The following is a 27,736-nucleotide window of genomic DNA, read 5'->3' as shown; positions in this document are numbered from 1 at the left end:
TTGCCTTTAATGTTATTCTCAGAAAGTCCTTCTTACCCCAAGATTTTAAATATATTCACCAAAATTTCTGTTTTGAACTTATTTTCTTCATTTAAATAAAATATCTGCCCTGAATTTACTTTGTCTTAAGGTATAAAGTGTAGAAATTCACTTTTCTCCTAAGTGACTCGTAGTTTTCTCAGCATGAAAGTGTCATCCCCCTGTATTGTCCTTACCCTGTTTTAGTGATCTAGAGTGAGCAGGAAGACTAGAGTCACTGCAGTGTTTTTCGTGCTTTACATTGTGGCCATCTCCCTACCCCCCGAGTCTGTACCAGAGAAAAATGTGTCCAGTGGGAGAGATAGCACCTGCCTTCAATACAAATCCCATTTCATTAAACACGGTCTTGTTAGTGTCATGTAGCTTCCACCTTCTATTGATAAAAAATGAGTCATGTTCATAGTTAATATTTGTGCTTTTAATTCAACTTTGATATTAATATTGGAACTTTTAGTGTTTTAAGGTTTAGTATCTCATATCTTTTTCTATCTCTTTTTTTTTTTTTTTTTTTTTTTTGGAGCTGGAGTCTCATCCTGTCACCAGGCTGGAGTGCAGTGGCGCCACTCAGCTCACTGCAACCTGCGCCTCCCAGGTTCAAGCGATTCTCCTGCCTCAGCCTCCTGAGTAGCTGGGACTACAGTCACGCACCACCACGCCCAGCTAATTTTTTGTATTTTTAGTAGAGATGGAGTTTCACCATGTTGGCCAGGATGGTCTCGATCTCCTGACCTCATGATCCGCCCGCCTTGGCCACCCAAAGTGCTGGGATTACAGGCATGAGCCACTGTGCCTGGCCTCTATCTCTTTTATTTTTGAATTGTCATTTAAATTTAGTTTTTGTCTCTCGTGTGTAGCATGTAATGCCTTTAATTTCAAAGTTATCTGAGAGTATTTCTCAATATGCAATATGAGAGTAATATGTTTGTATTTATGATTTCTGGTATGTTTGGTTTTATTTATCATCTTTTTCTTTATTAAAGATACTTTGATATTTTCTTTATAAATTTGTATATATTTTGCTATTAATTGATTTGTTTTTATCCCTTGCATTTTTTATTGATATGCAAGTCAGAAGCCCGTTTCTAGTCTATCAATGTTTATATTTAAATGTTTAGAAAACATAATTATACCATTTTTTCCATCAATATCGAGAATAAAACTGGACTTGTACTTGTGAAAGATAAAAAATGCAACCTGCCTTTACTTCTATCTTCTTCCACACCTTGAATCCTAGTGTAAGAATGCCTAAAAATTCAAATCAATACTATTATTCATGATTTTATATTATTTTTTACTTTTAGAATCATTTATTTACATTTTCACCTGCTACATTATTTTTATTATTATACTTTAAGTTCTAGGGTACATGTGCACAATGTGCAGGTTTGTTACATATGTATGCATGTGCTATGTTGGTGTGCTCTACCCATTAATTCGTCATTTACATTAGGTATATCTCCTAATGCTATCCCTCCCCCAACCCCCCACCCCATGACAGGCCCCGGAGTGTGATGTTCCCCCCCTTCCTGTGTCCATGTGTTCTCATTGTTCAATTCCCACCTATGAGTGAGAATATGCAGTGTTTGGTTTTCTGACCTTGTGATAGTTTGCTGAGAATGATGGTTTCCAGCTTCATCCATGTCCCTACAAAGGACATGAACTCATCCTTTTTTATGGCTGCATAGTATTCCATGGTGTATATGTGCCATATTTTCTTAATCCAGTCTATCATTGATGGCCATTTGGGTTGGTTCCAAGTCTTTGCTATTGTGAATAGTGCCGCAATAAACATACGTGTGCATGTGTCTTTATAGCAGCATGATTTATAGTCCTTTGGGTATATACCCAGTAATGGGACGGCTGGGTCAAATGGTATTTCTAGTTTTAGATCCTTGAGGAATCGCCACACTGTCTTCCACAATGGTTGAACTAGTGTACAGTCCCACCAACAGTGTAAAAGTGTTCAATTTCTCCCCATCCTCTCCAGCACCTGTTGTTTCTTGACTTTTTAATGATCACCATTCTAACTGGTGTGAGATGGTATGTCATTGTGGTTTTGATTTGCATTTCTCTGATGGCCAGTGATGATGAACATTTTTTCATGTGTCTGTTGGCTGCATAAATGTCTTCTTTTGAGAAGTGTCTGTTCATATCCTTTGCCCACTTTTTGATGGGGTTGTTTGTTTTTTTCTTGTAAATTTGTTTGAGTTCTTTGTAGATTCTGGATATTAGCCCTTTGTCAGATTAGTAGATTGCAAAAATTTTCTCCTATTCTGTAGGTTGCCTGTTCACTCTGGTGGTAGTTTCTTTTGCTGTGCAGAAGCTCTTTAGTTTAATTAGATCCTGTTTGTCAATTTTGGCTTTTGTTGCTGTTGCTTTTGTTCACCTGCTACATTTTTATGCTACATTATCAATTATTATTTAGACTTACCTAATTTTGGGTTTATATTATTTACCATCTTTTCTCTGTAAGTCATCTTCCTTATTTCTGTGTTCTTCATTTTGATTCATTGCTCAGCTGACTCAAACACTTTGAGTAATTGTTTTTAGGAAAGGTACACGGAGGCTGTGCTTCGTGTTGCTTCATGTTGGAGTGTCTGCTGCTCCCGAGTGTGAACAGTACTTTTCCTGGATATGCATTTACTGAGTCATAGTTATTTCCCTGCAAACTCTGCACGTAACTGCTTGAAGCTGCATTTACATAGTACACTTTTTTTAACCAAAAAAGTCTCAATTGTGTATTTACTTGGTATAATTTCAGGGGACACTGAAACAGATTCAGGGGCTAAAGCCACCCAAGCCACTTCTTCATGGCTTTGTAATCTGTCAGACTAGGTTCTGTATGGTGACATTGTCAAGTGAGTTCAGATTTATGACATTTCCTTGATACCCAGAGATCCAGTAGACCGTGTGGGATCAGAGGTTCTTGTAGTAAGGGAATGGCAACTTGAGGAGAGAATTCACCTCTTTTGGCCAATTGATCCTCCATCTACATCAGCCTTAACTCTCCAAGCCTGGGCGGAGGTGGTGGGTCCAGGTGGAGAGGGGAAGATTAGAGAAGGATTGGGGATTTCCTTTATCTCAGGTTAACCTAACATCATTCATCAAAGGCCAATTTTGTTTTTTTTAACTTTTATTTTAGGTTTGGAGGTACACGTGAGGTTTGTTATATAGGTAAACTTGTGTCAGGGAGGTTTTTTTTTTTTTACATATTATTTCATCATCCAGGTATTAAGCTCAGTACCCAGATAGTTATCTTTTCTGCTCCTCTCTCTCCTCCTACCCTCCCCACTTAAGTAGACCCCAGTGTCTATTTCCTTCTTTGTGTTCATAAGTCCTTATGATTTATCTACCACTGATAGGTGAGAACATTCAGTATTTGGTTTTCTGTTTCTGCACTAGTTTGCTAAGGATAAGAGCCTCCAGCTCCATCCATGTTCCCACAAAATACATGATCTCATTCTTTTATTATGGCTGCATAGTGTTCCATGGTATATATGTGCCACATTTTCTTTATCCAATCTGTCATTGTTGGGTACCTAGGTTTATTCCATGTCTTTGCTATTGTAAATAGTGCTGCACTGAACATTCATATGCATGTATCTTTATAGTAGAATGATTTATATTCCTCTGGGTATCTACTCAGTAATGGGATTGCTCAGTCAAATAGTTCTGCTTTTACCTCTTCAAGGTATTGCCATACTGCTTTTTACAGTGGTTGAACTAATTTACACTCACACCAACAATGTATAAGTGTTCCCTTTTCTCTGCAACATTGCCAGCATCTGTTATTTTTTGGCTTTTTAGTAATAGCCATTCTGACTGGTGTGAAATGGTATCTCATTGTGGTTTTGATTTGCATTTCTTTAATCTGTGATATTGAGCTTTTCTTCTTATGCTTGTTGTCCACATGTATGTCTTCTTTTGAGAAATGTCTGTTCATATCAAAGGCCAATTTTGTCAGTGCCCCAGTTCTGCTCAGTATCTGCCCTCTTTGTTCTCCAGTCTTAGGCACAGGCTGTGAGCATTGTCTTAGGATTCATGGCTCTCGGGGTGGAATTTGAGTCCTATGTTAGAGGCTTCAGTAAGACAGAAACTTCCTGAAGGCTCCTCCAACACAGCAGGCTTCAGTAGGACAAAAAAAATTGTTCTTCATCAGCTACCTTGTCTCCAGCCATAAGGTAAAATGAGGCATTATTGGAGGCTCCATCAGACAGGTTCTCCTTCCTCTGAGTAATGGAAGGAGCCCAGTCTTTGGGGTGTTTGTCCTTTGAAGTATATCTTACTAAAATGTCTTACCTCTGAAGTTCATTTGCAACCTCATATGCGACTCTTGCTAATGTGTATCTGTTCACTAGGTGTCTAGTTTGAGGAGATGACAAGAGCATCATTTACTCCCTATGCTCATTCCTGAAACACCTTATTTTATTGCAGTGGAAACTGAGATCTGGCCAAAGTTTGATGACTTGCCCAGGCTGGCATTAAAATACAGTTCTCTTCTACCACTCTTTTCTGTCTTCATGCTGTACTCCTTGAGTTGATGACCACAAGTTTAAGTTTAGTATTGCCATAAAGTTGGGGTTAGGGCTTTGCATGCAATGGAAATGTTACTAAACATCCAAAGTTTACTGTCTTCTGGATAGCAAAGTAAACAAGTAAAATACTCATAGAGCAGGAAGAATAAAATTTTAGCTATTAGTAAAAAGCATTTTGTTATACAACTTCTGAATAATTTTCTTTTAAAATTATATTTATAAAGCCCTTTGTTTTTTGGTTAAATTTACAATATATGTTAGAAGAAATCTGATTAATTTTATTTTTACTTCTTTTTGCAGCAGCAAGATTAAGAAAATTGTGCGTTCAATTGTATCATCCTTTGTATTTGGGTATGTGAGACATAGAAAACACCATGTATTAAATATATCTGAGACTTGGCTGGGCGCAGTGGCTCACGCCTGTAGTCCCAGCACTCTGGGAGGCCAAGGCGGGCAGATCACATGAAGTCAGGAGTTCAGGACCAGCCTGGCTAACATGGTGAAACCCCATCTCTACTAATACAAAAATTAGCCAAGCATAATGGCGGGTGCCTGTAATCCCAGCTACTCAGGAGGATGAGGTAGAAGAATCGCTTGAACCGAGGAAGCATAGGTTGCAGTGAGCTGAAATTGCACCATTGCGCAGCAGCCTTGGCGACACAGCAAGACTCCATGTAAAAAAAAAAAAAAGAAAAAAAAATGAGTCTCATATATATCTATACATATGTAGATATATATGAGACTTAATACTTCAATGAGAAACACTGAAATAAAATAACAAAAAAGCATTTCCACTGTCCATCAGTTGCTAAGTAGCCATGTGCCCCATCTAATGTAATCTAATTTATCATGGAATTTTGGTTTAAGCTGGACATTAAGAATTGCAAATAAATGGCTTTTGCCTAAGATTAATAGTAACATATTAATATTGTTTTTCTTCCATCTGCAAAAGTAACATTAATGAAAATCAAATGTTAAAATTCTATAATTATTAGTAAAGTGTTTTATTAAGTACCTTATACATCTAGAATTACTCTTTAATTCTGGAAACAATTTACTTAGACTCTTCTCTACATAAGAGTAAGATTTCATACTATGATATAGATTTATGCAATATAATTGTTTCCTTTTGAATTAATAATATTTGAATTTAAGCTGCAAATTTTTAAAAAAGTACTTCAAAGACTAATTCATCTTCATAGATTAGGCAAATAGTCTAATCAATTTATGCAGAATGTATTTAGAATATGTAACAGCAACTGGCAGGAAGTACTTTAGAGTTCAAGACTCATGTGCCCATCACTATGCTAGAAGTATCCAGATTAATGAGGGTTTATTTTTTATGAGAAATTGGTATAAACTTCTTATGAAATTCTCAAATTTTAAGAAGAGTTTGTAAACAGACACAGGTGATTTTAATTCAGTTTTACTTTTCTCTCTTGAGGTGTTGGTCTGATGTGTCTACTATAAAAGGCCATGATAATATCTTGTGAAGTGGTTTGGTGAGAATTTTGTTTATTAAGACCTGCTTCTATTGGGTGAAAATAGTGATTTTGCTGAGATTCTAAGGCATTACAGTTTTCCCGCCACTGGGCAGATTAATACTAAATAATAACATTTTGGTACCTGATCAGTGGCTTAAATATAGTATAGCTATAGGGACAAATGCCCCTTTATCTTTGTATTTATTTATTTATTTATTTATTTATTTTAGAATATTTGGAGTTTTCCTGGTCTTACTGGATGTCACTCTCCTCCTTGCCGACCTAATTTTCACTGATAGCAAACTTTATATTCCTTTGGAGTATCGTTCTATTTCTCTAGCTATTGCCTTATTTTTTCTCATGGATGTTCTTCTTCGAGTATTTGTAGAAGGGTAAGTTTGATTATTTTTATAATGCATTAAGCTATTTTGTACTTTTATAAGAAGCACTTTGGGAGGCTGAGGTGGGAGGATCTCAAGGTCAGGATTTCGAGACAATCCTGGCCAACATGGTGAAACCCCGTCTCTACTAAAAATACAAAAATTAGCGGGGTGTGGTGGTGGTTGCCTGTAATCCCAGCTGCTTGGGAGGCTGAGGCAGGAGAATCATTTGAACCTGGGAGGCAGAAGTTGCATTGAGCCGAGATCACGCCATTGCACTCTAGCCTGGGTGATAGGGCGAGACTCCATCTCAAAAAAAAAAAAAAAGAAGCATTTTAAAATAATTAACAGGAGCATTCACCACAAACTGACTTAAGAGCCTTTGGGCCTTATGAGAACATTGGTGGTAGTCTGGCAGTAACCCCCCATGGCCTGTGTTTGAGGTGGCCATGGATTGCTGCTCCTCTGCCTTTGGACAGGGGTGGAAAGAGTGGGAGGGACTGCATCTTGTGGTTTGAGTGACAGCTCAGCCATAGCACAATAAAACACTAGGTAGACTTTTAAAGTTTTTGATCTAGGCCCTGATCACCTTTGGATCCACCTGGAGGCTAGGAGAACTTGCCATCCTGAAGGGAAGGACACAGGCCTGGCTGTTTTTACCATGTGATGACTGTAGAGCCCCAAGGCCTTCAGCAAAGTTCTGCAATAGCCAAGGAGTGGTTATAGCAGGTCTTGGGCAAGACCCAGTGCTGTGCTGGCCTCAGGTCTGACCCAATGCAGTCACAGTAGTGGTGGCCACAGGGGTGCTTGTGTCACTCAACCCCAAGCTTTAGGTGCCTCAGAACAGAGAAAGAGAGACTCTGTTTATTTGGGAGAAAGTAAGGGAAGAAAACAAGAGTCTCTTTTTGGTAATGCAGAGAATTATCCTGGATCTTGTCCAAGACCATTAAGGCAGTACCACTATGAGTCAGCAAGAACCACAGAGTTTAGGAGGCTTGGGGTGCCCCCTAAAGCAGATACAGCTTAGATCACAATACCCAAGTTCTTTCAAATATCTGGAAAGCCTTCCCAAGAAAGATGGGTACAAACAAGCCCGACAGTGAAAACTACAATAAACACAGTGAAAACTACAATAAATACCTAACTCTTCAATGCTCAGACACCAAAGAACATCTGCTAGCATCAACACTATCTAGGAAAACATGACCTCACTAAATGAACTAAATAAGACACCAGGGGCCAATCCTGTAGAAACAGAGATATGTGACCTTTTAGACAAAGAAATCAAAATAGCTGTGTTGAGGAAACTCAAAGAAATTCAAGATAACACAGAGAAGGAATTCATAATTCTATTAGATAAGTTTAACAAAGAGATTGAAATAATTTAAAAGAATCAAGCAGAAATTCTGGAGCCAAAAAATGTAATTGGCACCCCAAAGAATGCATTAGAGTCTTTTCATAGCAGAATTGATAAACCAGAAGAAAGAATTAATGAGCTTGAAGACAGGTTATTTCAAAATACATAGAGGAGACAAAGGAAAGAATAAAAAACAGTGATGCATGCCTACAGGATCTAGAAAATAGCCTCAAAAGGACAAATCTAAGTGGTATTGGCCTTAAAGAGGAGGTGGGGAGTGTAGAAAGTTTATTCAAAGGGATAGTAACAGAACGTCCCAAACCTACAGAAAGATATCAATATCCAAGTACAAGAAAGCTATAAAACACCGAGCAGATGTAACTCAAAGAAGACTACCTCAAGGAATTTAATAATCACAGTCCCAAAGATCAAGGATGAAGAAAGGATCTTAAAAGCAGCAAGAGAAAAGAAACCAATAATATACAATGGAGCTACAATATATCTGGCAGCAGACTCTTCAGTAGAAATGTTTCAGGCCAGGAGAGAGTGGCATGACATATTGAAAGTGCTGAATGAAAAAAACATTTACCCTAGGACAGTGTATCCAGTGAAAATATCCTTCAAAGTGAAGGGGAAATAAAGACTTTTCCCCACAAAAGCTGAGGGATTTTGTCAACACCAGACCTGTCCTAGAAGAAATGCTAAAGGGAGTATTTCAATCAGAAAGATAAGGACATTAATGAGCCATAAGTAACAACCTGAAGGTATAAAACTCACTGGTAACAGTTAGGTATACAGAAAAATGCAGAATGTTATAACACTGTAACTATAATGTATAAACTACTCTTATTCTAAGTAGAGAGACTAAACTATGAGCCAATCAAAAATATTAACTAAAACTTTTCAAGACATAGATGGTATAATAAGATATAAATAGAAATAACAAAAAGTTAAAAAATAGGGAGACAAAGTTAAGTTGTAGAGTTTTTATTAGTTTTCTTTTTACTTGTTTATGAAAACTGTTATTATAAGATTAAAATAATGGATTATAAGATAGTATTTACAAGCCTCATGGTAACCTCAAACCAAAAAACATAACAATGGATACATGAAAAATAAAAAACAAGAAACTAAATCGTATCACCAGAGAAAATTACCTTCACTAATGGAAGACAGGAAGGAAAGAAGGAAGAGAAGACCCCAAAACAACCAGAAAACAAATAACAAAATGGCAGGAGTAAGTCCTTACTTATCAATAATAACATTGAGTGTCAGTAGACTCAACTTTTCAATCAAAAGACAGAGTGGATGAATGGATGAAAGAACAAGACCCATCCAGGTGTGGTGGCTCATGCCTGTAATCCCAGCAGTTTGGGAGGCCAAGGCAGGCAGATCACAAGGTCAAGAGCTGGAGACCATCCTGGCAAACATGGTGAAACCCTGTCTCTACTAAAAATACAAAAATTAGCAGGGTGTGGTGGTGTGCACCTGTAGTCCCAGCTACTCAGGAGGCTGAGGCAAGAGAATCACTTGAACCTGGGAGGCAGAGGTTGCAGTGAGCCGAGATGGTGCCACTGCACTCCAGCCTGGTGACAGAGCAAGACTCCATCTCAAAAATAAATAAATAAATAAATAAATAAATAAACTAAAAAGACCCATTGATCTGTTGCCTACAGGAAACACTCTTGTCCCATAAAGACACCTGTAGGCTGGAAGTGGTGGCTCACTGCTATAATCCCAGCACTTTGGGAGGCAGAGGCGAGTGGTTTACTGGAGGTCAGGAGTTCAAGACCAGCCTGGCCAATATGGTGAAACCCCGTCTCTACTAAAAATACAAAAATTAGCTGGGTGTGGTGCCAGGTGCCTGTAATTTCAGCTACTCATGAGGCCGAGGCAGGAGAATCACTTGAACCTGGGAGGCAGACGTTGCAGTGAGCTGAGATCACACCACTGCACTCCAGCCTGGGTGACAGAGTGAGACTCAGTCTCAAAATAAATAAATAAATGAATAAAACAAGCAAACAAACAAACCCAAAAACCAAAACCAAAACCAAAAACATGCTAATATATCTGATAAATATTGATGCAAAAATCCTCAACAAGACACTAGAAAACTGAATTCAACAATAAATGGGAAAGATCATTCATCATGACAAGTGGGATGTGTCTCTGGGATGCAAGGATGGTTCAACATTTGCAAATCAATCAATGTGATACATTATATCCACACAATAAAGGATAAAAACCATAAGATCATTTCAGTTGATGCTGAAAAAGCATTTGATAAAATTCAACATCCCTTCATGGTAAACACCCTAAAAAAACTGGGTATAGAAGTAACACACCTCAACATAATAAAAACCATATATGACAGACCCACAGTCAGTACTGTACTGAATGGGGAAAAAATGAAAAGCTTTTCTCTGTGATCTAGAACACAATGAGGATGCCCACTTTTACCACTGTTGTTCAACATAGTACTGGAAGTCCTAGCTAGAGCCATTATAGAAGAGAAAGAAAGGGAACAAAAAAAGAAATACAAATTGGGATGGAAGAAGTAAAATTATCCTTGTGTTTGCAGATGATACATTTTATTTGGAAAATACTAAAGACTCCACAAAAAAAAACTATTAGAATTGATAAATTCAGTAAAGTTGCAGGATACAAAATCAATATACAAAAATCAGTAGCATTTCTATATGTCAACAGTGAACCATTTGGAAAGGACATTTAAAAAGTGGTCCTATATAAAATAGCCACAAATAAAATTAAATACCTAGAAATTAACCTAACCAAAGACGTGTAAGATCTTTATAGTGAAAATGATAAAACACTGATGAAAGAAATTGAAGAGGACACCAAAAAATGGAAAGAGATTCCATGTTCATGGATTGGAAGAATCAATATTGTTAAAATGTCCATACTATCCAAAGCAATTTACAGATTCAATGCACTCCCTGTCAAAATATGAATGACATTCTTCACAGAAGTAGAAGAAAGAATCTTAAAATTTATATGGAGCCACAAAAGACCCAGAATAGCCAAAGCTATTCTAAGCAAAAAGAACAAAGCTGTAGGAATCACATTACCTGACTTCAAATTATACTACAGAACTATATAACCAAAACACCATGGCACTGGCATAAAAACAGACACATAGACCCCTGGAACAGAATAGAGAACACAGAAACAAATCCACACACACTTACAGTGAATTCATTTTTAATAAATGTGCCAAGAACATACATTGAACAAAAGACGTCTCTTCAACAAATGGTTCTGGGAAAACTAGATATACACATACAGAAGAATGCACCTAGATCCCCTACCTCTCACCATATACAAAAATCAAATCAACATGGATCAAAGATTTAAATCTAAGAATTCAATGAAACTACTATACTACAAGAGAACATTGGGAAGAATCTCCAGGACATTGGTCTGAGCAAAAATTACTTGGGCTATACCTGACAAGCACAGGCAACCAAAGCAAAAATGGGCAAATGGGATCACATCAAGTTAAAAAGCTGCTTCATAGCAGAGGAAACAATTAGCAAAGTGAAGAGACAGCCCACAGAATGGGAGAAAATATTTGCAAACTACCCATCTGAAAAGGGATTAATAACCAGAATATGTAAGGAGCTCAAACAACTCGCTAGGAAAAAATCTAATAATCTAATTTTTTAAATGAGCATAAGATTTGAACAGGCATTTCTCAAAAGAAAACATACAGATGGTAAACAGGCATATCAAGAGATGCTTAACATCATTGATCATTAGAGAAATTCGCAGTGTAGAAAACTACTATGAGATATCATCTCACCCCAGCTAAAATGGTTTATATCCAAAAGTCAGGCAGTAACAAATCCTGACAAAGATGTGAAGAGAACCTTCATACACTGTTCATGGAAATGTAAATTAGAACCAATTGGAGAACAGTTTGGAGGTTACTCAAAAAACTAAAAATAGAACTACCATATGATCCAGCAATCCCACTGCTGGGTAGATACCCACAAGAAAGGAAATCAGTATATAGAAGAGATATCTGCATTCCCTTTTTGTTGCAGCACTGTTAATAATGGCTAAGATTTGGAAGCAACCTCAGTATCCATCAACAGATGAATGGATAAAGAAAATATAGTACATATACATAAGAGAGTATTATTTAGCCATAAAAAACAAGATCTTGGCCAAGTACAGTGGCTCATGCCTATAATCCCAGCACTTTGGGAGGCTGAGGTAGGCAGATCACCTGAGGTTGGGAGTTCGAGACCAGCCTGACCAACATGGAGAAACCCCATCTCTACTAAAAATACAAAAATTAGCTGGGTGTGGTGCCGGGCGCCTGTAATCCCAGCTACTTGTGAGGCTAAGGCAGGATAATTGCTGCCACCCGGGAGGTGGAGGTTGCAGTGAGCCGAGATCATGCCATTGCACTCCAGCCTGGGCAACAAGAGTGAAACTCCATCTCAAAAAAAAAAAAAAAAAAAAAAAAAAGAGAGAGATCCTGTCATTTGGAACAACATGGATGGAACTGGAGATCACTATGTTTGTTAAGTGAAATAAGCCAGGCACAGAAAGATAAACATCACATGTTCTCACTTATTATGGGGCTCTACAAAAAAAAAAAAAAAACAATTGAACTCATAGACCTAGAGAGTAGAACGATGGTCATCAGAGGCTGGGAATGGTAGTAAGGGCTTGGGGGTGGGGAGGTGGGGATGGTTAATGGGCACAAAAAAATAGAATGAGTAACGCCTACTATTTGATAGCACAACAGATTGACCATAGTCAACAATAACTTGATTGTATATTTTTAAATGACTGAAAGAGTGTAATTGGATTGTTTGTAACATGAATGATAAATGCTTGAGGGGATAGATACCCCATTGTCCACAATAAGGGTGGTTATTATGCATTTAGTTATATCTCTTATTATGTTTGAATTGCCATGTTGGTGTTTTAGTCACATATAAGTGTCAAATGATGAATATAATTTCATTGTTTGAAAACTTCCCACGAATGTTATATTTTTCCCTTAGTCTACTCTAGAAAATACATTTTAAATAATTCATGATAGTAGAATTCTTAATGGGGATGAGTCAATAGTTTGTGGTCTTTAAATATTCCTATCTCTTCTGGCAGGGGGGAATGAACTTATTTTTTTTGTTTTATATTACAGGAGACAGCAGTATTTTTCTGACTTATTTAACATTTTAGATACTGCCATTATTGTGATTCCTTTGCTGGTTGATGTCGTTTACATTTTTTTTGACATTAAGTTTCTTAGGAATATTCCCAGGTATGAAACATAAGACTTACCTCTCTTAAAGTTTTTCATTAATTTTAGCATTTTCTGTGGCTTTTATTCTATATAATCTTTTCAACTTCAAATGTTCTCATTCTATACCAAATACATGGCTTTAAAATGAAATGTTTAGGTAAATTCCCACATACTTTGAAACTAAAAGATTGTGATATTTAGGGACCAGTGAAGAGTATACACACTAAGTACCATTAATTGAATAAAGAAGATGCAGTACCCAAAGAAGGATTTTACTCTTGTACTAACTTTAACTTCTCTACATTTTGAAGTTCTCATCAAATTCCCATTTGTATCATTTTTTGGCCTTTTGGCTAAGATCAAGTATAATATTCTTATCAGTTTAATATCTGCTATATCAAAAAAATTTATATTGAAAACAATTCCCCTCTGTGCTTCAACTACAAATCCCTTACACATAATGTTCTGTCTGGATTTTTCCTACAGCCAAGAGGGAATTTATTTGAGCAAACTCAAAATTTGAGTGACTTCAATCATGAGTTTCTAAAAAATAGCAAACAGAAGAGAAACTAGGAGATGACACATGTAGCAACACAATAGTAGAGTTTTGCAGTATAGTTGTGGTAGAAACTTTGCTTAGGCAAAGTTAGAACTGTTAGGGGTTAGGAAACTAAAGAGTGTATGAGGCCCTGGTGACTCTTCTTCTTTTTTTACTGTGACAATGAGGAAAATGAAAGAGCAAATGTATACTGGGATGTAAATGGTGGCTTCCTAAGCTTGTTCATGGGTCAAATAGCTGATTTCTTTTTGTACCCTAGCTTCCCTGGACTGCAGCTCAGGCCCCAACTAAAAGCACGTTAAGTGATAGGCTTTTGGAATTATTTGAAAATAACCCTAGCCAATGTGGTCCTCTGACTAGAAACCTCAGCATCACTTGACAGCTTGCTAGAAATGTAAGAAGAAAAATACCTTAGCCCCCACCCTGGACCCACCGAATCAGTATCTCTGGTAACCAGCAATCTGCAGTTTAACAAGCTTTTCCAGGTGGCTCTTATTGACATGTGCCCAAATCAGAGAAGCACTAGTCCAGACCATCAGTTCTCTGCTTCGGTGGTTCTGACGGTAGGAGAGATACCAGCTAGCACACTTTGGAAGTATCTCAATCTGTTGCCTGCCTGATGTGCATTAGCAGCTGTAGTGAACATCTGTTACTCATGGGAATAACAAAGATGAACAAGAATAATCGATTTGTTTTGATGTGGAAAAATTGAAAATGCTAGTCTTAAATCCCAAAATTAAATTTACAAATGCTAAGAGTCTATCGTATCACTATTTCTCTAGACCAGAATTTCTCAGCCTCAGCATTACTGACATTTTGGGCCAGATCATTGTCATAAGAGGGCGATGAGCAGTTATATTAATTGTAGGGTGTTTAGCAAAATTCCTGGCCTCTATTCACTAGATGTAAGTAACACACAGACACACACACACACGCATGCACGCCAGTTGTGAAAACCTAAATGCCTCCAGACATTGCCAAGTATCCCCCAGGTAGGTAACTGGGGAGAGGAGGGAAAATTGCCTCTGGTTAACAACTGCTGCTCTAGACATAGTTTATATTGATAAAATTCTGTTTCTGAAGCAAAAATGGATCTTTTAAATTTATTGTTAGATGGACACATTTAGTTCGACTTCTACGACTTATTATTCTGATAAGAATTTTTCATCTGGTTCATCAAAAAAGACAACTTGAAAAGCTGATGAGAAGGCTGGTAAGTGGGCAAAACATGCTTATGATTCAGAAAAATATTGTGTGTTTTGGGACCCATTGGCAGGGGTTGATATCTATACTGTATAATGTTTTTTATTTTTATGTTGATGAATGTTTCACAAACTAATGATGATTTTAAACTCTCAGGTTTCAGAAAACAAAAGGCGATACACAAGGGATGGATTTGACCTAGACCTCACTTACATTACAGGTTTGTGACACTTAACTGTTGATTTACTTGTATTACTTCACTTTTTCTTGTAATTGTATTTTTTTTTTTTGCCTCCTCTAAGACACATTCATTCAAAATATTCTTTATTCATGAGGATATATGCCACTGTGATAGTGTGACATATTTGTGGTTTAGCCCTGGCAATGGAAGATCTGCACGTCTTCTCAATTCAGGACTACTCAGTTGCAGCATAGGAACTTGAAGGGATTTTCAGCTGACCCCATTTGAGTTTCAATTTATTAACCTCTAGTAGTTATTTCTGAGTCCCAAGAATCCCACAGAGACCTCTTCTCATCCTAGAACCCCAGAGAATGAGGTCAGTGCTTTGTAGATCTCAGGTTTTCTGAGTCAGAGGGCTGCAAAGCACCTTGGGAGTTCCCACCGTCACTGGTGCCTAGAACTCTTGGATTTTCTCTGGTATTTAAGATAAGAAATAAATTCTAAGAACAAGGGGAACTTCAGACTGAGGCCATCATAAGTACATGGCATACAGTTAGAACTAGTGGAGACTTAAGAACTCCATGCCAGTTTAATGATCATTGTGTTGGATAATTTAATATGTTATTTGATTATCCTGAGTATTAGCTCTTTTCTGTCAACCTCAATCTTAAAAGGTTTTTTTCTGTGAAAATGGAGTCTGATCATGTATAAATTAATTTTTTGTGTGTTATATGAAATCTATAATAATGTTTGTAATAGTGATGATTTTGACTTTCAGAACGTATTATTGCTATGTCATTTCCATCTTCTGGAAGGCAGTCTTTCTATAGAAATCCAATCGAGGTAAGGGTCTTTATCTGACAAATACTCATTTCTCAGTGAATGTAGACTGTGTAGTCATAAGTTTAATATTAACCCACATATGGCAGTATTCTTTTAAAAATGTACTCTTTCAAGTAAAAAAATCATAATGGATTGATACCAATTACAATTGTGCCAGTGATTACAAACCACCCCAAAACTTACTGGCTTACGACAGCAACTATTTATTTGGCTCATGATACTATGGTTTGTGAATTTGGTATGGGCTTAACTGTCCAATTCAGGTGCTTGCAGAAAGGATTTCCTGTCTCAACTAAGCTCATTCATGTATCTGTGGGCAGCTACTGGGTCATCTGAGGACTGGCTAGTCTAAAATGACTTGGCTTCCCTCAACTGACAGAGCCACTGCATGCTACATGCACCTCCCAAGGCCCAAGGCCCATCCCATCTGGCACCCACTGCTGCCAACAGCCCCACCCCCTTCACCAGCAGAGCCACCATATGCTGCATGCACTTCTAAGGCACTGAGGACTGGCCTGCCTGGTGCCCACCCTGCTGTTGGCAATACCCCACAATTAGCAAAGCCACTGCAGCTAGCATGCATATGCCTAAGGCCTGAGAACTAATCTGAATGATGGCTCTCACACCAAGAAAAGCCACACCACTGTCTCCACAAACACTCACCATCAGGCCACTGAGGCACTCACAGACACCACTGAATGCTGATTACAGCCAAAAAAGTCACCTGAAGACTATATTACTGCACCCACCCAGAACCAAAGTCAAAGCACCCTACTCAATGAACACTATAGGAGACAACTATTGGAAAAACTATTTCTCTATGAAAGCTCCCTAACACTGGAAGAGGCAACGGTTCCCCCAGATGTGCAAAAATCAGTTTAGGGCCATAAGAAACATGAAAAGCAAGGAAACATTACACCTCCAAAGAAACACAATAATTCCCCATTAACAGACCCTAAATTTAAAGAGTATATCAAATGTCTAAGAAGGAATTCAAAATAATGATCTTAAGGAAACTATGAGATACGGAGAATACAGCTAGATCAATGAAATTAGAAAAACAATTTATGATCTTATGAGAAATTCGACAGGGATATATATGTCATTAAAAACCAGACAGAGATTGTGGAGCTGAACAATTTAAGGAATAAAATAAAAATACAATCAAGAGACCAGGTGCAGTGGTTCCCACCTGTTATCCCAGCACTTTGGGAGGCCAAGGCAGTGGATCACTTGAGGCCAGGAGTTCAAGACAAGCCTGATGAACATGGCAAAATCCTGTCTCTAAAAAATACAAAAAATAGTAAAATTAGTTGGGTTTGGTGGCGCATGCCTGCAATCCAAGCTACTTGGGAGGCTGAGACATGAGAATTGCTTGAATCCAGGAGGTGGAGTTTGCAGTGAGCCAAGATTGTGCCACTGCACTCCAGCCTGGGTGGCAGAGTGATACCCCGTCTCAAAAAAAAAAAAAAAAAAAATACAATCAAGAGCTTTAAAAACAGACATGGGAGAGATATGGCCAAAATCTAGGAAGCTCAAAGGTTCTCAAATAGATTCAACCCAAAAAGGTCTTCTCTGAGGTGCATAGTAGTCAAACTGTCAAAAGTCAAAAAGAGGGAATATTCATCAGGTGTGGTGGCTCACACCTGTAATCCCAGCAATTTGGGAGGCTGAAGCGGGTGGATCACTTGAGGCCGGGAGTTCAAGGCGAGCATGGCCAACATGAAGAAACCACATTTCTATTAATAATACAAAAAAATTATCTGGGTGTGGTGGCATGAACCTGCAGTTCCAGTTACTTGGGAGGCTCAATCATGAGAATTGCTTAAACCCAGGAGGTGGAGGTTGCAGTGGGCCAAGGTCACACCACTGCACTACAGCCTGGATGACAGAGCGCGACTGTATCCAAAAAAAATAATAAAAAAAAAGAAATGTTAAAAACAGCAAGAAAAAAGCATCAAGTCACATATAAGGGAAACTCCATTTGATTAACAGTGGATTTCCCAGTGGAAACTTTACAGGTCAGTAGACCATAAGATGGGATGATATATTCAAAGTACTGAAGAAAAAAAAACTGTCAACCAAGAATACTATACCTAGTAGAGCTATCCCCTAGAAGTGAGGGAGAAATAAAGTATTTCCTAGACAAGCAAAAACTGAAGGAATTCATTCCCACTAGACTGACCTTACAAGGACTGCTTAAGGTGGTTCTACATCTGGAAGCAAGAGGATGATTACCATTGTCAAAACACACAAAAGTATAAAACTCACTGGTAGTGCAGATATACACATGAGAAAGAGAAAGGAATCAAACTTTTTCACTACAGAAAATTACCAAACCACAAAGATTAAAAAAAAAAATAGGTGGAGAACAAAGGATATACAAAACAACCAGAAAAAAAATGAACAAAATGACAGGATAAAACCTCATCTATTAATAGTAATCTTGAATGTAATGTAAACAGATCAAATTCCCAATTAAAAGATATAGAGTTGGCTGCCTAGATTTAAAAAAAAAAAAAAAAAAAAAAAAAAAAAAGACCCAACTGTATGCTGCCTACAAGAAACTAACTTCACCTGTAAAGGTTCATACAGACTGGAAGTGAAGGGATAGAAGAAAATATTCCAGGCAAACAGAAACCAAAAGCGAGCAGAGGTAGCCATACTTATCAGATAAAAACAGACTTTAAGTCAAACTGTATGAAGAGACAAAGAAGGTCATTTTACAATAATAAAGAGATCAACTTAGCAATAAGATATAATAATTGTCAATATATATATACCCAAAACTAGAGCACTCAGATAAACAAGGCAAATATTTTTAGGTCTAAAGGGAAAGATAGGCTCCAATGCAGTAACAGTTGGGGCCTTTAACACCGCACTCTTACCATTGGACACATCATCTAGACAGAAAATCAACAAAAAAATATCAGATTTAAGCTTACAGATAGGAATAAGTTCTAGTGTTCTGTAGTGCCGCAGGGTGTCTACAGTTAACAACAATTTATTGTATATTTTTAAATAGAGAGGATGTTGAGTGTTCCCAACACAAGAATGGTAAATATTTGAGGTGATAGATATGCTGATTATCCTGATTTGATCATTACACATTGTATACAAGTATTGAGATATCCCTCTCTACCTTATAAATATGAACAAATATTATATGTCAATTAAAAATATTTTTAAAGAATGAAGGGAACAGATTTTTTAAATGAAAGAAAATTACCTGACTTGGCTGAATGGCCCCATGTGGTCTCTCATTCTCCAGTAGGCTACTTCAGGCCTGTTCACATGATGGCAGAGGCAAGAGTCCCAGGAAGTGGCAACAAAACAATGCAAATCCTCTTCAGGCCCAGGCTCAAAATTATATATTACTTCTACCCCATTTTGTTGGACAATGCAAATTACACTACCAGTCTGGGTTCAAGGAGTAGAAAATAAACTCCAACTCTTGATGGAAGGAATTATAAATAATTGTGGCCGTTTTTGATAGTCTACCATAGGGAAGAAAGATGGGGATGCTATAACCCAAAATGTGTGTTCTTAGATTGAGATCCTAAATTATAGTCAGGGCATATTGCTTTAGGCTCTGTGGATGACTAAATTAATTTCAAACATATAATGCTGTTTACTGTGAAATGCCAACTGAAAGGATCATTGTTTAATTTTATGTAATTTACAATACTTATTATACCTCAATAAAAATGTAATTATCGAGGGCTGGCATCAGCTGCTGAGAGGTGAAAGGAGTACCTCTCTGCAGTGTGTTAGCTCAGTTCCGAACAGGACAGGCCTGCAAGTTCAGCTACTTCCCAGAAAATTCCCTGGATCCCTGGCCTGAGCCATCATCCCATGACTAGAGAACATGGACGGATTATTTTATCAATAAACTGGTGATAAACCAAGGGCTATAGGAATTAAGAACTAGGGCTAAAAAAGAAATGTTTAGAGTGATGCAAGATGGCCAATTAGAAGCAGCTGCACTCTGCAGCGCTCACAAAGAGGAATGAAAAGGGGCGAGGGAATTCAGCACCTTCAACTGAGATAACCAGGTTCTCACATTGGGACTGACTGGATGAACAGGTCGACCAATGGAGAATGAAGACAAGCAGGTAGAGGGTGCGATGGCCCAGCCGGGGGCGGCATGGAGCCAAAGGAACCCCCACTCCCAGCCAAGGGAAGCAGTGAGTGTGCAGTCCTGCCCAGGAAACCGTGCTTCTCCCATGGATCTTTGCAAGCCATGGATCAAGAGATCCCCTTGTGAGCCCATGCCACCAGGGCTGTGGGTCTGATACACAGACCTGTATGGAGTCTCGGCACTTCAGCTGCTCAGGCACACACAGAAACCCAGGAGTTTTACACACTGTAGCACCAGGGATCTTCAGCACAGTGGGAAATCTGTCCATATGTATCTCTGGGAAGGGGGCTAAATCCAGGGAGACAGGCAGCATCATTCTGCAGGCCCCATTTCCATGGCACCGCACGAGTTAAGACCCACTGGCTTGGAATCCTAGCCTGCCAACAGCAGCAGGTTGGAATCCACCTCAGATGGGTCTGAGTTCCCAGGGAGGTGGGGAGAGGCAGCCAGCATCACTGTGGTTCATAGACTCAGCCACTCCAGCCTGCCAGCTGTGGAGAATACAGCCAGTCTGGACAAGGAAGAGTTCCCCACAACACAGCACAGCTGGCTTGCCAGATCATGACCAGACTGCTTCTTTAAGCAGGACCCCAATCCATTCCTCCTCACTGGGCAGGAATCCCTGCGGGGGCTTTAACCACTCCAGCAACGGTTCTATGGACAGAGCTTTGATCTCTCCCTGAAATGGAGCTCCTGGCAGGAGGGGCAGCTGCCATCTCTGCAGTTTGGTCAACTCAGCCACTCCAACCTGCTGGCTTTGGAGAACACAGGTGGTCCGGAGGAGGAAGGATCCCCCACAGTGCAGCACACCTGCTCTACCCCAAAGCAGCCAGACTGCTTCTTTGGATGGGTCCCTGATCCCATGCCTCCTGACTGGGTGAGAATGCCCAACAGGGGTCTCCAGCCACCTCCTGCAGGTATGTGCGGGCTGGCTACAGGTCAGTATCCCCCTGGGATGGAGCTTCCAAAGGAAGGAGCTGGCTGCCATCTTTGCTGTTTCTCAGCCTTCACTGGTAATACCCCATTCAGAGTCTATGAGGAACTTAAATTTACAAGAAAAAAACAACCCCATTAAAAAGTGGGCAAAGGATCTGAACAGACACTTCCCAAAAGAGACATGCATGCAGTCAACAAAAATATGAAAAAAAAGCTCAACATCACTAATCATTAAAGAAATGCAAACAAAACCACAATGAGATACCATCTCATGCCAGTCAGAATGGCTTTTATTAAAAAGCCGAAAAATAACAGATGCTGGGAAGGTTGCAGAGAAAAAGGAATGCTTTTACACTGTTGGTGGGTGTGTACATTAGTTCAACCCATGTGGAAGACAGTGTGACAATTCCTCAAAGACCTAGAGGCAGAAATACCATCAGATCCAGTAATCCCATTATGCGGTGTATACCCAAAGGAATATAAATCATTGTCTTATAAAGATACATGCATGCACACATATGTTCATTGCAGCAGTATTCACAATAGCAAAGACATGGAATCAACCTAAATGCCAGTCAATGATAGATTAGATAAATAAAATATGGTACATAGAGCAAGACATCTGGCTTATGAGTGGGAACCTTTGTAATGCCAGTGATGAAAGAGAGAATTAAATATGGGTGATGTTGAGAAAGGCAAGAAAATTTTTGTTCAGAAGTGTGCCCAGTGCCACACCGTGGAAAAGGGAGGCAAGCACAAGACTGGGCCTAATCTCCATGGTCTCTTCAGGTGGAAGACAGGTCAGGCCATTGGATTATCTTAACATAGAGACTGATAAGAACAAAGGCATCACCTGGGGAGAGGATACACTGATAGAGTATTTTGAGAATCCCAGGAAGTACATTCCTGGAACAAAAATGATCTTTGCTGGCATTAAGAACAATGCAGAAAGGGCAGACTTGATAACTTATCTCAAAAAAGCTACTAGTCAGGAGATCGAGGCCATCCTGGCTAACACGGTGAAACCGCGTCTCTACTAAAAAATACAAAAAATTACCTGGGCGTGGTGGCGGCTGCCTGTAGTGCCAGCTACTTGGGAGGCTGAGGCAGGAGAATGGCGTGAACCTGGGAGGCGGAGCTTGCAGTGAGCTGAGATCGCGCCACTGCACTCCAGCCTGGGCGACGGAGCAAGACTCCGTCTCAAAAAAAAAGAAAAAAAGCTACTAGTGAGTAATAATTGGCCAATGCCTTATATTGCAAAACAGAAATGTCTCATGACTTTTTATGTGTACCATAATTTAATAGATCTCATACACCAAAATTCAGATTATGAATGACTGTCAGAATATTTTGTTGGGCAGTCCTGATTTAAAACTAAGACTGGCTTGTGGTTAAATGAATAAGTTTGGTTTTTGAATATTAATAGTAATTCCAATTCAGTAAATGCTATTACTGTTTACTCCTTCTAAAGATATGATTAGATTTTGTTAATAATGTTCAACTTTTCACAAAGATGGTGAGTACCATCTTAAAACTTATTGAAGATTGGTTTTATATTTATATTTATATTGGTTTATATTTAGATTTATATGACTGGTTATGTGAATATATTTAAATACTGGGGAAATTCCTTCACTGTCTCAGAACCAAGCAAGATTCACCTGTATTTTTTGTTTATTTGCCTCTTAAAGGCAAGGGTTGAAGATAAGGTAGCAATGTCTACTTTGTATTTTTGGCCTTAACTATGCCAATGTAATTAGAATTCCCTGGATTTAAGATGGTTCCTTTTACTTATTCAAAGGCATTTTGTGCGGTTTATGTGTAATATCAAATAAAGATTATTTAACACTTAAAAAAGAACAACAAAAAAAGAAAATGTGGTACATAAATGCCATGGAAAACTGTGCAGCCATAAAAAGGAACAAGATTACATCCTTTGCAGGGACACAGATGGAGCTGGAAGCTGATATCCTCAGCAAACTAACACAGGAACAGAAAACCAAACACTGCATATTCTCACTTATATGTGGGAGCTGACAATGAGAACACATGGGTACACGATGGGGAACAACACACACTGGGGCCTGTGGGGAGGGAGGGGATGGGGGAAGGTGAGCATCAGCAAGAATAGCTAATGGATGCTGGGCTTAATACCTAGGGATGGGATGATCTGTGCAGCAAACCACCATGGCACACATTTACCTGTGTAACAACACACCTGCGCATCCTCCACATGTACCCCTGAACCTAAAATAAAAGTTGAAGTAAATTATCTGTATATACATATGCCACGATGTAAGTATACATTATATATGCATGCATCTATAACCACATTTTTACTGAGGTATGACACATATGGTAGGTTGCACTAATCAAGTATATATCTTGATGATATTATACCTAAGTATATATGCATGTAACCAACACCTCTATCAATATATTGGTCTATGACTGACCTCCAGTTAATTGTTGTAAAGATATACAGTATCAAGGTTCATGTTTTTCACACAGCTCTCAATTCCTCCTGTACCATTTATTGTAAAGAGCATGATTTCCCCCAATGAATTGCAGAGGTGCGTTTATTGCAAACAAAGTGAACATATATGTATAGGTCTGTTTCTGGGCTTTTTGTCCTTTCATTATGACTATCTATACTTAAGTCCAGACCATAGTTTTAATTATTATGGCTTTATAGTGACTCTTGAGAACTTGTGTGTAAGTCCTCCAACTTTGTACTTCTTTGTTTAAAAACTATCTTGGCTCTCCTAGATTTTTTGAATTTCCATATAAATTTTAGAATCATCTTGGCAATTTACACACACACACACACACACTCAAACCCACACAAACACACCCCCACACCCTGTTAGTATTTTGACTTGGGCATTGACTACACAGCTAAATTTGGAGAGAATTGACATCTAAAAATATTGAGATTTCCAACTCACAAACATAATACAATTCTCTACTGATGTCTTCTTTGATTTCTTTTAGCAAAGTTTGTAGTGTACAGGTTTTACACCTTTTGTTAGTTTTATTTCTATGTAGTTGATAAGTTTTTGTTCTATTTTAAATATTTGAAGATCTTCATTTTCTAAATATTTGCTATTGGTATGTAGGAACTTAACTAATTTTTGTATATTGACTTTTGTTTATTTGTTTGTCTTAAGACAGGGCCTTGCTCTGTCACCACAGGCTGGAGTGCAGTGGCACCTGGGCTCAAGCATTTCTCCCACCTCAGTCTCCCACATAGCTGGGACTACAAGCAGGCATCACCACACTTGGCTAATTTTTTAAATTAATTTTTGTAGAGAAGGAGCCTCTCTGGTCTCACTGACCCAAGCTGGTCTTGAACTCCTGGATTCAAGCAACCCTCCCACCTCAGCCTCCCAAAGTGCTGGGATTACAGGGGTGAGCCACCACACCTGGCCTTGTATGTTGACTTTACATCTAGCATCCTTCATAAATTCACATATTCATTTTAATAATGAATGTGTAGATTCCCTGGGATTTTTTAAATGTATACGATCATATAAAGTTACTACTTTCTTCCCACTTTTTATACTTTTTTGTTTCTTTATTGAATTATCTAGGACTTTCATGATAATATTGAATAGAAATGGTAAGAGGAGGCAGCCTTGCCCTGTTCCCAAACTCAGGTGGAAAGAATTTCATGCTTCACTATTTGAAATGATGTTTGCTATAGGCTTTTGTAGTCATTCTTCACTAGATTAAGACAGTCCATTTTATTTCTAGTTTTCTAACAGTTTTGAATCATGAATTGGTGTTGAATATATCAGATATTTTTTTCTGCATCTATCAAGGTAATCAAAATGTTTTTCTGTTATTCCATTAATGAGATTTTCAAATGTTAAACCAACTTTTTTATTTTTGGAATAAACTCCTTTTGGTCTTAATGTATTATCTTTTTTATGTATCACTAGATTCCATTTGCTAATATTTTATTTAGAACTTTTCATCTGTGTTCATGAGGGATATGTAGTTTTCTTTCCTTGAAATGTCTTTATCAGCTGGTCTACAATTACCTTAGCTTAGGTGTCTTGGGTAACTCCTGTTTGCTCAACTCATCTTCATCCTCCATCAGGATGAATATGATGGGTATGTTTCTAGGTAATGGCAAAAGGAAAGAGCTAGAGTTGAATCTTACAAATGCTTTTGCAAGCCTCTCCTTTGTGGCATCCCAGTGACCAAATCAACTCACATAATGGAACACAAAATTAGAGTGAAAGGGCACTACGACGTGAAATGTGAGGGCTTGGATTCAGGAAAAGTTGAAGAATTGAGACCGTTGATGGAATGATTCTACCTTATTCTCAGGCAGGGAAGCATTTTTATACACGCAGATAGTTCACAAGAAATAACTACTATATAGTCAGAGACTGAAGACTTCAGCAATTGTATAAAAATACATTTGTAAATACCTAAAGACCTTGAAGAGAAGGGTCTGAACCACATCTCACCCAGGTTATGCTATTCATGGCTAAGACATGACTCTACCACTCCCTTGGCCAATTTTGAAAATTATTTCAAACTATTTATTTGAGGTGGAAGTACTTTTTGTCACTCCTAATGGGCGCAGTCATGGAGTAATGTGACCAGGGTCCACTGGATGGGTCATGGCACTTGAGGGCAGCCATCCCAAAATTTCCAAATTCCATCTTTATGGGGAAAACATCTCTTGATTGCTAATATTGTTTTTTAAAGCAGGTTAAGTTAATAATTGTGAGTTAATTATAGCATGTCTAAATTGAGCCCATTTTCTTTTAGTAGATTTGGTGGTGACTAATAAATATTTGGCAACACTTAATATTAGCTGGGATGTTTTTAAAAAGCCAAAAACATTTAGCATGTAAATCAAAACAAAGACATTACTATTTTTTTCTGGGGTGATCTCTAGACTCTTGGTTTCTATCAGTTATTAAACTGTTATCTCCTTGGGGCATTGACAAAGTACTAATAAGTCATTGATTCCTTTACCATTTTTAATCAGAGTATCCCAAAAGGAGGTAATCATGTGTTTTAATAAATTCCATAAATCACAAACCACCCAAAAAGCAAATCTACCATCCATATTAATATTTAATCTTTCATCTTTGCCAGAGTGCAGCCCCAAATCTAAGCTACTAGTTCAGCTACCTGGGCAGGCTGGGAATCAGGCCATGGAGCCCTTCAGTGATTGCATGTTCAGTGATAACAGCATGTCCTGCACTGGGAGTGTCTCTGGCATATTTGAGAAGCATCTACAAAGTATATTAAATCAAGGTTGACTAAAAGGGAGAAGATTCAAATCCAGGCATACTTAACTCCTGAGAGGATGCTAAACAGTCATGTGATTCCCCTTTATCCTTAAAAGGGAATAAAGTTGCAGGGTTACATTTTGAACAACAGCGAATAAGCAAAGCAGACATTACAATTTCATAAGTGGTAAATTTGCTAGTGGAGAAATGTCAGATGCTGCCTTGAAGTAGCAAAAACTTTAGAGATGCAGGACCCCTAGAGTTAGTGGAGAAACAAGCACTATGATGGAAGCATCAACAAGTTTGGCCACTGCTACCACCTCATGCAAGTACAGAAGGTATACATTTGCCTCCAAATCAAGGAATGTACTAAGATAGGCAGAGAGAAGACTATGGTAGATTTAGAAAAACCCGAAGGTGGAGGTTGTTGCAAGAGGCTTTCAAAGAGGAGACAGCATTTTCCACTTTTGCATCACAAGGAAGAGTTTCAGAAATTATAAACTTAGTAATCCCATGCAAAGGCTGAGCTATTGAGAAAAATCAGGTATACAATTACCTACATTCCTACAATCTTCTTAGCCATCTTTTAATTTCTGTTCTTGGTAGAATTGAATGCGCTTTATTCTGGCTGAAAACAGAAACTGTCCATCTGGTGACAGATTGTGACCAGAAAAATGTAGATTCTTGGCAGAGTTGAATTTTTTCTAGATTGTTCATGTCCTTTTTCACCTAATTTGGATAAGAGGTATTTGGAGTCTTCGGTAAACTACTTAGATCAGAAAACACAGCAGTAAATCATCTAAATGTTGAGTTGCTATATATGTATGATTATAAAAATGATATTTATATATCATTTTTTAGACGTTGAGAGAACTAGGAAGTAGATTTGGAAAAATCCCTAAAGCTTAACTGTCCAGGTATATTTGTTTTCCCATGAAAAAGCAAATATTGACTGTTTTTCTATATATATATACTAAGGAAGGCTGCACATAAATTACCAGTGTGAGATATTTACTTGTCGAGAGAATGAAGGACAGGGATGGGCACGGTGGCTCACACCTGTAATTCCAGCACTTTGGGAGGCCGAGGAGGGTGGATCACCTGAGGTCAGGAGTTCAAAACCAGCCTGGCCAGCATGGTGAAACCCCGTCTCTACTAAAAATACAAAAAATTATCCAGGTGTGGTGGCAGGCGCCTGTAATCCCAGCTACTCAGAAGGCTGAGGCAGGAGAATTGCTTGAACCTGGGAGGCAGAGGTTGCAGTGAGCTGATATTGCACCATTGCACTCCAGCCTGGGCAACAAGAGTGAAACTCCATCTCAAAATAAAATAAAATAAATAAAATATGAAGGACAGGACAGTATTCTAATGGTTGCATGATATTTCATTAGTGCTATGATTAACCTCTAATGTTGGACATTTAAGTGTCGCTATAATCAATAATACAGAAACAGATATCTTTGCACATGAGGCTTTTTCTGTATAGATTGCTAGGAGTGAAATTACCTAGCTAAGAGTATGAATATTTTTAGGGTT

The 27,736-nt window shown here is 38.3% G+C and overlaps 2 protein-coding genes and 2 pseudogenes across 2 annotated transcripts in view; all 4 read left to right on the top strand.

Annotated features, from left to right (window-relative positions):
* Positions 1–6,067, top strand: part of LOC115835052 (phosphatidylinositol 3,4,5-trisphosphate 3-phosphatase TPTE2-like) — a 39,641-nt gene extending 33,574 nt beyond the window's left edge. Inside the window, exons 9-10 of the mRNA XM_030812451.1 lie at positions 4,875–4,925; positions 6,019–6,067. Of these exons, the coding sequence (XP_030668311.1) occupies positions 4,875–4,925; positions 6,019–6,067 (100 nt within the window). The remainder of the gene's footprint in view (positions 1–4,874; positions 4,926–6,018) is intronic.
* Positions 6,068–6,288: 221 nt separating this feature from the next.
* The window catches only part of LOC115830415 (phosphatidylinositol 3,4,5-trisphosphate 3-phosphatase TPTE2-like), a 52,537-nt gene continuing 31,089 nt past the window's right edge, over positions 6,289–27,736 (top strand). Inside the window, 5 exon segments of the mRNA XM_030813232.1 lie at positions 6,289–6,450; positions 12,978–13,097; positions 14,752–14,851; positions 14,998–15,061; positions 15,801–15,865. Of these exon segments, the coding sequence (XP_030669092.1) occupies positions 6,419–6,450; positions 12,978–13,097; positions 14,752–14,851; positions 14,998–15,061; positions 15,801–15,865 (381 nt within the window). The 5' untranslated portion in view covers positions 6,289–6,418.
* Positions 13,413–13,509, top strand: LOC115835356 (annotated as a pseudogene).
* Positions 21,619–26,384, top strand: LOC115835141 (annotated as a pseudogene).

Source organism: Nomascus leucogenys, chromosome 5 (assembly GCF_006542625.1).
Source record: "Nomascus leucogenys isolate Asia chromosome 5, Asia_NLE_v1, whole genome shotgun sequence".
NCBI classification, from domain to species: Eukaryota; Metazoa; Chordata; class Mammalia; order Primates; family Hylobatidae; genus Nomascus; species Nomascus leucogenys.
This window is presented reverse-complemented; position numbering and strand designations above follow the sequence as displayed.